The sequence below is a fragment of the Micromys minutus genome (genome assembly GCF_963924665.1).
Source record: "Micromys minutus genome assembly, chromosome: 31".
Taxonomy (NCBI): domain Eukaryota; kingdom Metazoa; phylum Chordata; class Mammalia; order Rodentia; family Muridae; genus Micromys; species Micromys minutus.
In genome coordinates, this window is record NC_137966.1 from 17,878,513 (window position 1) to 17,894,605 (window position 16,093).

General features: G+C 51.1%; 2 protein-coding genes across 5 annotated transcripts in view; both read right to left on the reverse strand.

Moving 5' to 3' along the window:
* Nucleotides 1-85: 85 nt before the first annotated feature.
* On the reverse strand, nucleotides 86-7,926 carry PAM16 (presequence translocase associated motor 16). Of its 4 annotated transcripts, XM_080942450.1 has the most exons (7): nucleotides 7,801-7,888; nucleotides 7,168-7,239; nucleotides 1,772-1,821; nucleotides 1,591-1,675; nucleotides 785-921; nucleotides 429-494; nucleotides 86-245 (listed from the first exon to the last, which is right to left on the reverse strand). In XM_080942450.1, exons 3-7 carry the CDS (start codon nucleotides 1,802-1,804, stop codon nucleotides 159-161), a joined length of 408 nt encoding a protein of 135 aa, XP_080798576.1. In that variant the 5' UTR covers nucleotides 1,805-1,821; nucleotides 7,168-7,239; nucleotides 7,801-7,888; the 3' UTR covers nucleotides 86-158. The 4 variants fall into 4 exon arrangements, with proteins under 4 accessions (XP_080798576.1, XP_080798579.1, XP_080798577.1 ...); XM_080942453.1 differs by lacking the exon at nucleotides 1,772-1,821; XM_080942451.1 differs by lacking the exon at nucleotides 7,168-7,239 and having other exon boundaries at nucleotides 7,801-7,884.
* Nucleotides 7,927-10,403: 2,477 nt separating this feature from the next.
* Nucleotides 10,404-16,093, reverse strand: part of CORO7 (coronin 7) — a 51,806-nt gene continuing 46,116 nt past the window's right edge. The window contains exons 16-28 of the mRNA XM_080942409.1: nucleotides 15,857-16,032; nucleotides 15,265-15,373; nucleotides 15,090-15,176; nucleotides 14,869-15,011; nucleotides 14,691-14,795; nucleotides 14,345-14,430; nucleotides 13,277-13,418; nucleotides 13,102-13,191; nucleotides 12,140-12,256; nucleotides 11,776-11,911; nucleotides 11,235-11,326; nucleotides 10,655-10,741; nucleotides 10,404-10,541 (exon numbers count right to left, since the gene is read on the reverse strand). Coding sequence (XP_080798535.1) covers nucleotides 10,536-10,541; nucleotides 10,655-10,741; nucleotides 11,235-11,326; nucleotides 11,776-11,911; nucleotides 12,140-12,256; nucleotides 13,102-13,191; nucleotides 13,277-13,418; nucleotides 14,345-14,430; nucleotides 14,691-14,795; nucleotides 14,869-15,011; nucleotides 15,090-15,176; nucleotides 15,265-15,373; nucleotides 15,857-16,032 — 1,376 coding nt within the window. The 3' untranslated portion in view covers nucleotides 10,404-10,535. The remainder of the gene's footprint in view (nucleotides 10,542-10,654; nucleotides 10,742-11,234; nucleotides 11,327-11,775; nucleotides 11,912-12,139; nucleotides 12,257-13,101; nucleotides 13,192-13,276; nucleotides 13,419-14,344; nucleotides 14,431-14,690; nucleotides 14,796-14,868; nucleotides 15,012-15,089; nucleotides 15,177-15,264; nucleotides 15,374-15,856; nucleotides 16,033-16,093) is intronic.

A 16,093-nucleotide genomic window follows, 5' to 3' on the forward strand; every position in this document is an offset into this window, starting at 1 on the left:
CACCAACATTCCACCCACACAGGCTGCTACCTCCTGACTCCGTCACAGCCCAAAGTAGGCAGTAAACAAACCTCAAACAGGAACATACACAGTGGAGAAACATTTATTACCAGGCTATAAATTATGAGGTGATGGGTGGGGTGTGAAGAGCCCAGCAGTCACGTTTTGGGCATCTGTCCTTTCTCTCTCTCTTCCTGGGCTTGTATTCGGAGTTCCTCATCGAGGCGTTCCTTTGCACGGACAACCTGAGGAGGAGGAGGAGGAGGAGGAGGGAGATGAGGCTCTGACAGTCTCTGCTCTTTGCCTGAATGGAGGACCTTTCCCCCTAGAGGACAGTGGACTTACAGGACCAAAACAGCTTTAGCAGCACCCCAGGACAGGAGGGGAAGTATGTGGTATCCTTCCTCAGAGAGTTAAGGAACACTCACCTTTGACTGCAGGTAGAAAGAGCCACCAACAGACTTATCATTCACCTTAAATAGGTGTTCATAATTCTGCAGGGAGATCAGACAGTGCACATTAGCCTCTGGGTGAGACATTAGGAAGGCTGACAACAAGAGAAGTTAAAAGGCCTGACCTCTGACCCACATCGGGAAGATGTGTGACCACAAGGATATGAGAGGGACAGGTAACCATGTGGGGATGGCTCAGCTGCTACAGCTAGCTGCCATGTCTGTAGTTCTGCCTAGGGCTTTCAAGCTCCTGCTGGCTGTGGACAGCACCCCCACACTTGCCCTCTTCTGCCTGCCTATGGACCACCGCCCCAGCACAGATGGGGCCTCACCTTCTGGACCTCCTCAGGACTCAGCTTGGAGATGTTGAGAATCTGCTGTGCTTCCTGGAGGCTGAGGCCTGAGAGATTGGATGCAGCTGCAGACTGGTGCCCAGCACGGCCTCGAGCATCAGCGGCTGCCTGGCTTGCTGTAGATACATGGGTGACTACTTAGCTCCCTTGGTGGCCCAGAGCTTCCCCCAAGCCTTCTAAATGACATGAAAAAAACAATTTGCTTAGGAGTGGCAAACATTCCACACTGAATGACAGAATAAGGCCAAGCTATGCTTTTGATTCCCCAGTCCAGACTACAAGACGATTTGCCCTTCCTTTCCTCACTCCTCTTCCAGAAGCCTGGCAAATGTGGAGCTTCGGGGACTAGAGTGAAGCCACAGGCAGGGAAGGAACAGTGGCTGGTGTGAAGAGCCTCCACATGGCCTAGCCAATGCCTAGACTATCGCAGTAGACTGCCCCTGGTGACAGAATAAAATTCTAACGTTGCAGCTGTTTAGTTTGCATTGGGATCACTCAGCTCTCCCTGAAGGCAGCCAGATGTGACTCGTACTGTATTTACCAAAATGGGCTGCCAAAGGGCTGTTCACCTTGGACACTCTAGCCAGACCTAACTGGAGATTCACTTTTCCTGTATATAGGAGTCTCTCAAAGTCCAGCATTGCCTCTTACCATGGGAAAGGACTCCAGGCCACCTGAGCCACAGAACTTTACCCAAAGATCCCTTCCTTCCCAACTGACACAACACACAGGGGAGATGTAAAACTGAACAGAGGTCCCAAGTCTCCAAGGAGACAGAGGCTTACCTGCAAACTCCTGCCTCAGGGCCCTGGCAAAGGCTCTGCCCACCACCTGCACGCCCATCACAATGATCTGGGCCAGGTACTTGGCCTGTGGGCAAAAGAAGCACCTTGTAGAAGGCTATTGAGCAGAGTCTGTGAACTGCCTCTTCTAAATTTCCTTTCTTTGGTGGCTCCATATACTCACACTAGAGTTCCCCCGAGGCAGACTGGCTCCCATTGGCCTTCAGGACAAGGCTGTAGGGGATGAAGACACTAATTTTGGAAAGAAAGTTTGGCTGGAGAACTAGCACAGCACACAGAACAGTCCAGACTGCCACCAGTTTAGTCGAGGCCACCGATGGCTCTTCTGTACTTTTCAAACGGTTTGGCCCAGCTTTCATGTTGCCAGGGAAAACAGACCCATTCTAACTCCCCCAAGACTGTCCAAGTCCTATGACTTGGAATCTGTCCACAAATACAACAAACAACAACAAAAACCACTCAAGGTCTGGGTGTGGCGCTGCATGCCTGTTATCCTAGCGTCAGGGAGGCTGAGGCAGAGTGATTATGAGCCTGGATTTCATAGTAAAACCATGTATACTTGTTATCCAGACATTGAGTAGGGTAGAGGTAGGAGGACCAAGGGGCTTCCTGGTTACTGCCTAGCCAAAAACCAGTGTTCCAGTTCAGAGAGAGTTCCTGCCTCAAAGGAAAAAGGCGGACAGTGATAAAAAACCAAACCAAAAAAAAAAAAAAAAAAAAAAAAAAAAACCCTAATACCACTGTGCATGTGCATGCACATACATACACACACTATACAAAGGGGTGGGGAGTCCTAAGGGTCTACTTAGAACACAGTGCTCAGAAAAGAAAAGCTTACATGGGAATTCAGATATCATAGTAATGCTGGAACCCATTCCCTGACAGAATACAGTCATCTGTTAAGCCACTGGATTCACAGGTCTATTCAGTCCGTTCAGCTTTGGACGAGGCGTAGGACTTAGTTCCTGTTCTCGGGGCAGGCTTCACACCCCTGTCCAAGCAGAAAAATCTACTTGTGTGTCGAGGCTACCCAGAAACCAATACTGTATAAACCAGTCACATGAAGGCCCTAGGGATCAGCAGCAGCTTGCGAAGGGAATAATCAGGGTGGGGTGGAGGTTCTGGGGTAAGACAGCATTTCTCCTAGGCTGGGTCCTAAGGTGCAGGTGGAACCATGGCAGTGAGCTACAGTGAAGCAGGTAGGTCTAGTGTTAGACCCTGGGAGCATCCTAAGCTGGATATCACAGGATGGATGGGTTGATGGAGAACCATTAAAATTTTATTGTGAAACAAATGATTTGCAGACAGCACTGACAGCTCTTCCAGAGTTCCTGAGTTCAAACCCCAGCAACCACATGGTGGCTCATAACCATCAGTAATGCCATCTTCTGGGTGTGTCTGAAGACAGCCTGCAATATATATACATAAAATAATCTTTTTTTTAAAAAAGTTACACATGGATTAAAAACAAAAACCCACAACTGGTTGCCATGTCTGTGAAGTGGTATAAGGGACATGCAGAGGACTCCTAAAAAATGCTCATGCAAGCTAGCAGTGCTCATACAGCTGAAAGACTGGACCTTTCTTCCTGGTGCTTCCCTGTGGCTAATTTTCTCAGTCAGCAAGTACTGAGTGAGCCTTGTACCAGGTACTGTGTCAATCACATTCTACTGCCTGTGCCATTTAGCCCAAGAACTTAGGAGGTTTCCTGGAATTAGGGAGAGGAATGGGATAGTTGAAGACCCCATTACCCATAGCACCTTACTCCAAAGGGATAACATGGTGACCTAGCAGCAGGAACTCAGACCCCAGAATTCCCTTTCTGGCTTCAAGGCCCCATCCTTTCTTTAGCAAGCAGATATAATTATGGGTCACAGCAGGTTGGAATTTCATAAGCCCTTTCATATGAGAAAGCATGGACCAGAGAAGACCCTTCTGTGATCAAAGACAGTCACAGGCTTAGCCAGCTGTAGCACGAAACAAAAAGGGCAGGCTTGCTGATTGGTGATCTCACCTGACTTGTGCCTTGCTCACTTAGAGCCACTGCCAAGTAGGACAGGAAGCTCTGAGATGGAATTCAGTTTCTGACTGGCCCTAGAAGGCTCCCTTGACCTACAAAACCCCTCAGGAGATCTCACTTCACACAAAAAGCCTGCCCTTTTTGTTGCCACACAGCCAGAAGATGGCCTTGGACACAATGATGTGCTTTTCTGATGAGATCCATGACTCTTGTTACATAGTGGGTGTTAAGAGCTGAAGCTGGCCACCACAATAGTGCAGCACTATGGAGGCAAAGGCAGGTGGGTCTCCTGGTCTACAGAGCAAGTTCCAGGATGGCCAGAGCTATACAGGAACTCAGAAAGGTCTCTATGCAGAGAAACAAAAACAGCAAAACAGGCTATAACTGAAGAACCCCATCCTACCCCCACACTTCAAGCCAAAGACCTAGAAGTTATTAGAGAAAGCAAATGCCTGCAAAGGTTCACCAGCCACACGGGATTGAGCTACCCATGTTTCTGAAGAGGTGTTCTCCGGGGGTTGGCAGACGGATATAGCATTTATGTAGACCATCTCTGGGATTATCTCCTGTATCCATCCCAGCCTTCCTACCCTGGTCAAATTCTCAGTCCCTATGCACCTTGGTTTCCTGACAGCACATTAATGTTTGACATGGAGCCTAAATGACACAGCAGGTGACCAGCAAATATTGGTTTTCATGTATTATTATTCTGTTTTTAGAAAAGTTTGTCAGTGGTCAGGCAGTGCTAGGCTGGTGGTTCACGCCTTAGTACTCAGAAGGCAGAGGTAGGACAGCCACAAGTTCAAGGTCACCTTGGCATACATAGTAAATTCTAGGCTAGCAAAGGTTATGAAGGGAGACTCCGTTTGTTTAAAAAGGAAGAAAAGGCAAGAAGGGGCTGGAGGGATGTCTCAGCGGTTAAGATCACCGACTGCTCTTCCAGAGGTCCTGAGTTCAATTCCCAGCAACCACATGGTGGCTCACAACTATCTGTGATGGTATCTGATGCCCTCTTCTGGTGTGTATGAAGATAGTGACAGTGTACTCACATTAAAAAAAAAAAAAAAAAAAAAAAAAAGAATCATGAACAAAACCAGTTTCTTCCAGCCAGGCCCTTGAGGTAAAATCGACACAATGCAGTCTTCTAGGAGCTATGAAGCCAGCAGCAAGGGAAAGGAGCCAGAACAAGGCTGACCTCCGCTAGAATCCTACCTTTGGACAAATTACTCAACTTTTCTGAACCACATCTGAAACTGCAAAGTGGAGAGAATAATAAATCCCCTACAGGGGAGGCTCTGAAGACAAAAGCCAGTGGACTGCAGGTAAGTAGCATCCTGGAGTTAGAGCTCAACAGCTGGCTTTGCTCCCAAACCAGACCCTGTTCGGTGCTAATGGCCTGGCAGTCATGTCATGATGCCTTACTCACAGCTGAGGGTTTCCGGGGTGCTGAGCTCTACCAGCTACAGCCCACCCCAAGGGTACACAAAGAGCCATAACAAAGGCCCCTCTAAGAAGCCCTCCAAACTCACAGACAAGCCTGCCAGCTCACCTAGTGCACAACTTCAGTCCAAGCAGTAGCTGAGGGCATGTGAAATAGCCACAGGACTCAAACCCTGGAACCTGCCATTAGTGACACACTACTGTAGGATAGTGGACAGCGCCATCAGACAGAACTGTAAGGTAGGAGGAGCAAAGTTCAGAATGGCAGGAGTTCAAACTAGCTCCCAATTAGATCTTGTCTTGGAGCACACGACCATGACACCCCACTAAGAGGACCATGACAACCAGTCCTGTAGTATAACTTAGAGTTCTCTTGCTAATGAAGTATCTAGGGGCCCCAAGGGTTTAGCAATGGCTTACCCTAAGCAAATCGTACGCATCTTCATCTGCCATGTATAAAGCAGTTTGGACAAGTAAAACATGTCGCCTTCATCAAGGACCACCATGGGGGAAGGGAACCTTTGTCATACAGAGCAGTCCCTAAGTCACCTGCAGCAGCTCCCTCAGCACTCCTGGATTCCCCACACCCCGTGTCTCATCACGGGCCTTGTTCTGGACTCTTCAAGATTCCCAGTGGTGTCTGGGTAAACAGGAGTTTGAGAACCACAGCCACCACCCCAGCCTCTGCTGTTTATCACCCGGAGAAACATAGGTTGGGACCCCTGAGTGGTGTGTTGGTGTCCCAAGAACCCCACACTCCAGCATCAAGAGGTAAAGCAGAAGAGCACCCCTGAGTTTTGCCTCCCTAGGCATTGTTCTGATTCCCCAGTGGCTAGGTGGGAATGAAGAATAACTCACTACCTTTCCCAACCAAGAAGCAATATGGCACAAAGGACCTCAACAAGGTTGGTGAGCGGGGGTCCCAAAAACGATGCTTAAGTCATGGAAGTGCATTAGGAGGGTCCCAGCTTTCAGGTCTGTGTACAGTGTTCCTCCAGTGCACAGTGGCAGGCCCTACAGATAGTTACTGATGTCACAGCTAGACAAGAGGAAGGGTGGGACTACACTGGCATTTATGACAGTATCTTTGGGTCCCTGGTGGCCTGAACAGCAGGTGTACAATCCATATTTGAAAGAACACAACTGTCCATGAACCAGCACTTTAATCAAGTCACTCTTAGCTCTGTGTGGCCAAAGCTCCAGTCTTGTGCAGGTTTCGGTGTGCCTCTGATGCGGGGGAGGGCTCCACGGCTGCCTATAGACTCGGTGCATCTTCAGCTTGGCACTGGGACCTCCCATCTCTAACTCACTGCCCTGACTTCCTTCACTGTGAATGTCCTTCCTATCTAGAATCTAGATACCGTCAAGACAACACTGCCCAGGCATCGTGGTAGTGGTGTACCCCTATATCCAGCACTTGAGAGGCTGAGGCAGGAGGATCTCTAGAGTTCAAGGCCAGTCTGAGTTACAAAGCATGACAGGGCCCCAAACCCAAACCTCTAACATTCACAAGGACTTGGAAAAATGCACTATAATCTGACTCCCAGGTGAAAAAAGTCCTAGGCTCCTCCTACTTAGACCTTCCAACAGTACTTGATTTTCCTCTTTTGAAGGTACTGGGGATTGAATCTAAGGGCTTACCTGTGGTGGGCAAGCACTGTGACACTAAGCTATACCCTCACTAAAGTGCACAGGTTGCCCTAGAACGCACACAGTCCTGATCTTCCTGCCCCAGCCTTCCGAGCACTGGGTTTACACGTGTAAGCCAGCATGAGCAGCTGAGGCAAGTTCAAGGCTGAATGTGGAGAATGCATGGTAAAGACCCAGTTCCACGAGGAATCAACAAAGCTTCTCACTAAATGGCAGCGACCTAATTACAAAGGCAAGAATAATATGGTGGCAAAGGTGTAGCAGTCTCAGAACATGAACAAAGCTGGGGGCCAAAACTGACTCTTGCTGGAAAGGTGATCTTGGAAAAGTCAAATTCTCTGAGCTTCAGACTCCGTAAATTGAAATGGGGACGACTAAGGAGTCAATGATAATCTACATACAGTTTCATTTCCAGACACCGCAACTGTAAGCAGTTAACTACTACCTACCTTCCCATGATTAAAGAAGATGCTCCCAGCTGGGTGGGGTGGCGCACAGCTTTAATGCCAGCACTTGGGAGCCTGAAGCAGAGGCAAATGGATCTCAGTGTGTTTAAAGCTAGCCTAAGCTATTACATAGGGCTTTCCAGGAGAGCTACGCTACATAGTGATACACTGTCTCAAACAAAAATAGATAAACAAACAAGCTCTCCCAACCAACCGCCTTCCAATCCCTTAGGGGCACACCTCAAGACTGCAGGCAAGTTTCAGGTGTCAATGTGCCACAAACGCCCAGCCTTCCTGGTTTCAATTCTAGCTCGGGTCTCAGGTCTCCCAACTTCCTTGGACAAGCTAACTGGTAAACGCGGTTATAAGCCAAGCGACACCACTGATACCGCCGAGTCCTGCCGCTCAGGAGCCGGCTCAGTCACAATAATCTCCCACTGCCCACAGCGGATCGCACAGGCCGCACTTGGCCGGGAGCTGCGGCAGTCACCGCCCGGGTGCCAATGACGGACCCGGCGCCACGCTACAATCCCCGGTTCCTATGGGGTACGCGGCGGGCTCATGGCATCAGAACCGGAGTCCGCTGCCAGACTCCGACTAGACCTCCCTTCCCGAACACCCCATTCCAGGCCTCACCATGGCGGCCGCTCCACCTTAGGGGGACGGGAGCCGCTTCCCGACCCAGTGGGACCAGCTCGAGGGTTGCTGGTGGGTCAGAGGTCAAGGGAGACAGGAGAGCGCGTGCGCAAGGACGCGACGCACTTCCAGGGGGACGGCTCTCGTGGCACCGCCCATGTGGGCGGAGCTTGCCTCCGGATCAGAGGACCACGGGGCGGCCCCAAACTTGGTGCCTTGGGTAGCCTTGGGACTGGTGCACAAAGTTGTTTCTTCCCTTCATTTTCCCACAATATTTAGGAAGAAGCCATCATATGAAATAAGACAGAGTATAATAGGGTTGGATGTCAAAATCTCCACAATATTTAGAAAATTAGGTATTTCAAAATAGGATTTATTCCAGATTCTTCCCATTTGTGAAGCCCCCCCCCCCTTTTTTTTTTGTGAAGCTCTTTCCTAGACACCTGAGGAGTTCAGAGTTCATTGCTGCCCACGTTCGGTCAACTCTGCAAACTAATGCCATCTTCTCAGTGAGGCTCACTGAGTTCCCCTACTACATGGATGTGCCCACCACACAGTCCTGATTTTGAGGGGCCGAGATATCTTTTAAACAAAAGGTGCTTATTTCAATTTTGTTCTAATTTTTGTTAGTTTCTTTTTTGAGACAGGGTTTCTCTGTGTAACCCTGGCTGTCCTGGACCTCGATCTGTAGACCAGATTGGCCTTGAATTCACAGCGTTTTGCCTGTCTCTGCCTCCTGAGTGCTGGGATTAAAGGCCTGTGCCACCACTGCCCAGCTGGCTCTGGAATCTTCATGTCCAAGATGATCGTGCTGCCAGGATTGGTTCCTATGGAAGCATCTCCTCTTCAAGTCCCCACAAGACCTTCTCTGGTCTGAAATGTCTATGTGCTGGTGACGGTCCCATCAAGACATCTGTAAGTCACACACCAAACAGTTTCACCTTCCAGAGTGTACAACTCGGTTCTGTCACGGCCGCCATCCAGATCAGACCAGTTCTTGCCCAGCAGTCTCGTCCCTACTTTGAAATCCTACTCACTTGTATTTTGTGTCTATGGGTTTCTCCCGGACAGCCCATAGAATCAGGGTCAGAACAACACATGGTCCTTGCGGCTCCATTACCATTTCACACTTCCCATGCTCTTGTCCTCCGAAGTTCTCAACCTGTGTATCTTGACTCCTTGGGCAGGTTTCTATCTCCAGAAATATTCACATGGTGATTCATAGCAGTACCAAAATTACAGTTATGAAGGAGCAATGAAAGTAATTTTATGATCGGGGTTCACCACAACATGAGGAACTGGATTAAAGGGTTGCAGCATTAGGCAGTTTTTTTGAGAACCACTGTTCTATGACATAATTCCTGTTTTAACCTTTATTATTCGTTGCTATGCCTTCCCACTAGAGTAGGAGCTCACAGTGGGCAGGACATCTGTGCCTTTACTCCTAGCTCTTGAGCACTGGGAAGGCGGCCTGACATGCAATGCTCATGTATGTTTGGTGAACAGCCTTCAGTCAGATTCCTCTAGACCAGTGGTTCGAAACTCTCCTAATACTGGGACCCTTTAACATAGTTCCTCATGTTGTGGTGACCCCCCAACCATAAAATTACTTTTGTGGCTACTATTATGGACCATAATGTAAGTATCTGGGTTTTCCGATGGTCGTGGGCAACCTGTGAAAGGGCCACTTGACCCCCAAAGGGGTTCATGACCCACAGACTGAGAACCTCTGACCTAACCATTGCCCAACCTACCTTCCTTCCCGCTAGCTCTCCAAATTCTCCCTTCCCTGGGCATATTCCTTTTGCTTGCCATTGGCTCCTTTAGATCTTAGTTTTCATTCTCAAAGAACTGAAGCATCTCCTCCTCCTCAGGCCCTGACACCCTGCTGGCTCCTAAGCCCAGGCCAGCTCCTTTCAGTTTCTCCGAATTCTGCTTTCCTACACACTGTCTGGCACTGTCTGGTTCCCTGGTATAACAAAGCTGTACGCAGTGGAGCGCCATCCTTCCTGCGCATTACACGGTGCATGTGGCAAAGTGAGACCGAAAGGGACAGGAGCAGAAACAAAGCTCTCACCCACATCCTGTGTCCTCCTTTCTAGATTCCCAGGGGGCAGAGCAGCACAAGAGGCAGCTGGCTTAGAAAAGTTTAATTGCTGGAAACATCCAGAGCACATAGCCTGTTGGTTGTGGGGTTCACACCACTGTAATGAGGCTTTTAGCTCCATGAGACCCTTTCTCTTGGCCTCAAGCCTGGAGAAGTAGGGCAAATGGTCCTAGGCCCCTGAGGAGAAAGCTGCTCCAAACAGCCTGCTGGGGGACCAGCCCCCAGTGTCCTTGACTGGGGCTGGTGCAGTAGGCAAGATAGCTTGGCTCGTAGTAACCAAAGATGTTAGAGGAAACCAGCAGAAAGACTAGGAGAGACAGGGTATCCAGCGTTGACCCAGAGACATGCTATGGACACCTACCTCCCACCCACTGCTGTTTCATGCTAACAGGCAGCTGAAGATAAACAGCTGGCCCCAGAGGGCAAAGGAGCGGACGTCTCCGGAGCTGAGGCGAGGCCCCGCAGCTGTGGAAGTGCCTGAGGCTTGCTTGAAACTCAGGGCTTCAGGGCTGGATGTGCGTGCCAGTGCAGCATTGTGCAGTTCGCAGAGATATAAGGTGTGGAGGGGCCGCAGGTGGTTCTAGGAGGTGGCAGTGGCAGCTGTGACTAGGCGTGCCTCGCATGCAGGCTAGTCCTGGGGTGAGAAACCAGGAAGCAGGAGTTAGGGGGCCTGGGAAGTAAAGGGATGCAGCGGCGTCTCTAGGACAGCGCTGTTGGCTGAGGAAGCTGGGACAAAGCGACACTCACCCACTCATCTTCATCCACCCCCTCGAAGGAGTCCTGGGGCAACGGGTCTTCTCGGTTCCCCAGCTTTGCCACCATGGCATTCAGCAGCTGTGGAAGTGAACAGGAGAGGCACCACCGAGAGAAATGACTCTCTGATCCCGAGAAAGTAACACCCCCGGGTTTAACCCCAACAGTGCTAAAAGGCACGCTTCCAGTTAGACCCCTGACTGAGTTGGTGGGTTTCCGTTGTAAAACACAGTAAAGAGGGGTCAGACCTCAGAGGCTGTAGCATGTGGTACCTGACACAAGGAGCTGCATCTCTATGCAGTGCCTCAAAGGCTCAAATGTACACCGGGCTCACCATGGGCTTAGGACTCCAATCTTTTAACGTAGGCGGGGGGAAGGGCTGGCTAGAATGTGTGCCTTTTGCTGCCCTCCCTGGCTTCCTGTGCAAAAGCACCCCTGGGTGTGACGCCTCCCCAGAGTCTGGTGTGGAGACAAGGGTGACATGAGATCTGGGTTGGGGCTCCTGAGCTGGCAGATAACTAGGCACATGGAGGACACTGTCTGCACTGCAGGGCAGCCCTCTCCCGAGGCCCACCTCTTCTTTCTTCTGTTGGTCAGACTTCTCTTCCAAGTATTGTGCTGAGGATGGGGCTCTTCTGGCAGGGGCCTCCCGGGGGGCTTGGCTCACTGGAGTGAAGCAAGGACAGGCATCAAGTGAACCCTCAGGGGATTCTCTGGCACAGATCAGAGAAGTGACATTAACAATTTATTAAAGTTCTTGCTCACCAGGCCTGACCATATAGCACCAGGGTATGCATAAGTAAGCGTACTGCATGTGCTAAGTACGCAACACAAGCGTGTGTGTGTGTGTGTGTGTGCGTGTGTGTGTGCGTGTGTGTGTGTGTGTGTGTGTGTGTGCACATGCATATGCATGTATGCTAGGATAAAACAAGCCGCAGAACTTGCTCTCCAGGGGTTCAGAGACTGGGTCTGGAGACATGTCCAGCATCCTCAGGAAAACCAGAAGAAGTCTCCGTGGCAGCAGGAATGAAGGACTGTGATTGGGTCTTCTGTTTCTCTTTCTACCCATATCCCCACCCCCACCCCATGTCTCCCGGTTTTATTCCTTACTCTACCTGGGGTCATGCCAGGGGGCTGCAAACTCAGCAGCTGGGGCTGTCCGTTAGCACCCTCAAACCAGGCTTGGGCACTGAGTACTGGTTCCCAGGTCACAGCTGTGTCAGGGAACACGTCATCCTGGAAGAATTCTTTCTGCAGAGGATGAAGAGGCTATCCTGAGACAGTGACCATCAAGTACACATGAGGCCCGAGACTCGGCCCCACCCACACGCTTTGCAGAATTTCCGTACACTATGAAAGCAGATGTTCCCCGAAACTAGACAGCCCGGAAGTTTGGGTGTAAGAACAGGTAAGAACTTAAGTTCCTCCGTCTCTGGCTAGCCACAAAGAGAGGAGCTCGAGTCCTTTACTCAAACTCACTCGGACCCGGGGCAGCCGGAAAGCAACAGGCTCCAAGGAGGTCTGGCGCAGCCGCAGGCATCGGGCAAACTCCACTTCCTGAATGTCGCACTCAGTCTTGGGCAGAAGGACAAAGCCCTAGGGGGAGTGAGGAAGTAGAAGCTAGAGCCAAGAGCTTCTGGTTGGAAACACAGCCTCCTAGAATAGCAGAATTACTTAGACCAGGACATGGCCTGCCCTCCGGTTTGGTAAGGATAAAAAGATACTGCCTTGTTGGAAGAGGTGTGCCACTGTGAATGGACTTTGAGGTTCTAAAAACCCACACCTTTCCACAGTTGCTCTCCCTGTCATGATGGTCAAGACCTCACCCTCTGAACCAGTAAGCGAGCCCACAATTAAATGTGTTCTTTTATAAGTTGCCTTGGTCATAGTTCCCACCGCAACAGAAAAGTCACGTAGACAGTGCTGGTGTGTGGTCACTGGGAACAACCAGTGCTTTTAAGGGACAAAGACCAGACATGTAGCACTGGCCTATTTCTACAGAGGACAATGTCCCACCATGTCCTACTTCAAGTCACATGCCACTGTGGTACAGTCCCCTGCACGAGTTTAACACGCATGCACACCGCATCAAGATAAACCAGAAACTGAAGAGAATTTGTCTCCTTGGATTTCTGTTTGATCGGTTGAGACAAAGTTTCATGATCCTTCTACCTTGGCCTCTAGAGCCCTGGTATGACAGTATGTGCCACCAGGTTAATTCAACCTTTATGGTTTAATTTTTAGTAGTGGCTGAATATAAAGCCAGCTCTCAAAATTCCTACATTATTACAGTCGGCTCTACCTGCTGCTGGGCACAGAACCTTGCCTTGGCTCTCTTGACCCTCATTGGCTCCTGTACTTCTACACACGGCCACGAGGGGGCATGGGAACCTTGCAGTCCAACTTAGGGACAAAAGGTTCAGTGGTGAGGGTGTTATCACCTTGTGAGGGTCAGGTGATGTGAAGCTGTTGCACTCCAAGAAGAAAGGGGCCTCTGGGAGCACCTCATACAGGAACACACGGGTGTCACCCTGGGGGAGAGAGGTAGAGTATCAAAGTGAAGCATCCAGCTACCCCAGCCCTTGCCCCACACCCAGGCAGTCCGTTCCAGCTAACCTTGCCAGTGAGAAGCACTATGCCCGTGTCAGGGTCATAGCTGGGAAGCAGGGTAGAGGGAGCGACGTCGAGGCCCAGTAGTGCTGAGGGGCCTTCTGCCAGGGCACCAGCCATGTACAACTGCAGCTGACGTTCACTTCGGCTGCCAGGGAGTCAGGGGTAGAGAAGATTCTTAGAGCTGACGAGGCCTGAGGTAGGGCAAAGACTCCCACAGAGACCCTGCTCCTTTCTGGGCTGGAGAGCCTAAGGGCCAGTAGTCAAAGGAGAGATGATCTCGCCCTTAGAAGTAGGCAGGCTGGGAAAACAGTGTCTACCTCTCTGCCTGGCCTCCACGTGTCTTCCAGCTTACCCAGGGCCTAGCCTGGTCTACTGCAGCCTCCTGTTTGGCCTTCTCCCTTCATTCACACTCTCTCTTGCATCCTCAGCTCAAGCAGGGGTAGGCATCTTTCCTATGGTCCAGCCTTTCTTCTCAGGCTTGGATGACCCAGATCATATGATACCTTTCTTGGGATGCCCTCCCCAATCTATCACCCAACGTTCCTGAGACCCGCCCCTCAGGCCTCTCTTGCGGGCTTGGTCTACCCTGTGCTCTACCTGGTCTCCATCAGGAATGGGCTCCTGGGCCTGGCCTCGCCTTCTGATTCCCATTATGACACATTTCCTCTCCAACACTTTCTCCCACCCAACCACATGCCTATCTATTCATCTGTCTAATCATTCACCAATTTATTTATCCATCATTCTACACATCCACTGATCCACTGATATGTGTATCTACCTACCCCCTCATTGATCCATTCCTCCATTTAACCACCCATCATGGACGGGGACAGTTTTTGATTGTTCATTGTTTTATTTTGGGACAGGGTCTCTATTACGTAGTCCTGGCTGTCCCGGAACTTCTGATGTAGCTCTCAAACTCACAGAAATCCATTTGTGCTGGGAACTTAAGGCCTGCACCATCACACCTGGCTGTGGGGAATCTTTGCAAGATGGACAGATGCTGTGACTCTTTTGGGAAACCAGGTAGCTAGTGAAGCCAGGGGAGAGTGGTCCCCAAGTCCTTACCTGTCAAAGCCAGATACCAGCAGACAACCACCATCACACACCCAGACAATGCGGGCTCCGCGGCCACCTTCAGGTCCTGGACCTTCCTGTTGAGGTACGGTATATAAAATTCAGGGCCCCCTCCAAATCAGTTAAAGGGACCTTTTTCCTTTGGCTCAAAGGTGCTCACTTACAGGGAGGAGAGCTTCCTATAGGTGCCCTTCCCCCAGTTCTATAAAGCTTCTCAGGGGCCGTAAGGTAAGACCTTCAAGTTCCCCAACCCCCAGCCCATGCATGTGTACCTGCAGGGATGTTCAAAGGGTTGTAAACCCTATGTCTGTCTCTGTCCCTGACCAAGCATGCTCACCTGTAGGGGTAAAGGGCTGCTCCGGGGCTCATAGACCCGCACACGCCCATCCTTGCATACAGTGGCCAGTTGCTTCCCATCTGGGCTCCAGGCCAAGCTAAAAATCTGAGGACAGACAAGGGTATAAGAGGGAGCCTTTCCTTCTATTCCTGGGCCCCTGCCTCTGCAGCTGTCCTACCTGGTCCTGATGGCCTTGCAGCCTCAGCTGCTCAGCTCCAGTCTGAAGGTCCCAGATGCGAATGGTTAGGTCATAGGAACTGGAGGCCAGTACATCGGCAGCCAGGGGGTGGAAGCGCAGAGAGTAAATCTTTTCTGTGTGGCCTGGAGAGAACCAGGAAGTGATGCTGGGTCCTGGGAAGTCACTGCCCCAACTGGCTCTATCTATCTGGGCCCTCTAACCTGTAAGCACAGTCTCAGGTGTGGTGAGGACACTCTTGAGGCCACCAGGGGGCACCCGCCACAGTCGGATCCGGGCATCCTCCCCAGCTATGGAAAGAGGAGTGTATCTTCACTGAAGGGCCAGACGCTCAGGGACTGGAGTCTTCTCTCAGCCCTGGGCACCCAGGCTCCTTACCCACAGCAAGCCGGTGTGGGTCAAAGGGATCCCAGACCAGATCCATTACGGCTGTCCCATTCTGAAGTGTAGGCAATGCTGTGTCAGGCAGGCGGCCTGGCTTCTGAAGCTGTGGGAAAACCCCCATCCAAAGGCATATCAGAACCAAGCAAGAGATCCAGTCCCAGGAAAACAGGTGCCTAGGCCCCACCTCCTTAAACAGACAGCCCCACTGGTGGGTGGCCCAAGCTCTCTGCTTTGACCAACTCGTGCTGAGTGCCAAGTGCTAACTGTGAGGCAGGGCATAGCAGCGTGGGGGCTGGTGGAAGAACTCAGGCTTGGGGCTCAGGTGGCTTGGGTTTGAACCCTGCCCCACTTACGAAGCTGCATGACAAGGTCAGGTCACTACACCTCTCTGATCTTCTTCACTCTCATCTGAAAGACGGGGTAAGAGGGGCGCCTACCCCATGAGGCTGCAAGGATGGCTAGAGGTTATGTTGGGCGGGTGCCTGATGCATGCAGTGTGTGCTCAGGGAGTCGGGGTAGACCCATTGCCCTGTTGTTGCCCACTACAGGGAGAGTCAGGGTAACCCTGATGGGGCAGGGCCCTTACCTCAAGCACAGCTACCTGCCCACCGCTGCTGAGCAGGGGAACAGCCACACGCAGCCGGTTAGCGCAGAAGCCATCGCTTTCGCCGGGTGTTGTGAGGTTGAGTCCTTTAAGGTTGGTGATGTGGCTGTCTCGGTGGAGGATGCTACCCTGAGCATGACGAAATTTGGAACTGGGGCCTGGTGGGTGGTGGGAACACAAGCGTGAGGATGCTGTGTCTGTGTGTCCTGCCGCCCTCGT

What these genes read in the sequence shown, in the direction of transcription:
- PAM16 (XM_080942450.1), bottom strand. Translation starts at nt 1,804, where the DNA reads ATGGGAGCCAGTCTGCCTCGGGGGAACTCTAGT. An exon ending in TGCCTCGGGGGAACTCTAGT is followed by an intron (nt 1,676 to 1,771) that starts GTGAGTATATGG and finishes TTTTGCCCACAG; the next exon opens with GCCAAGTACCTGGCCCAGAT. An exon ending in CCTGAGGCAGGAGTTTGCAG is followed by an intron (nt 922 to 1,590) that starts GTAAGCCTCTGT and finishes ATGTATCTACAG; the next exon opens with CAAGCCAGGCAGCCGCTGAT.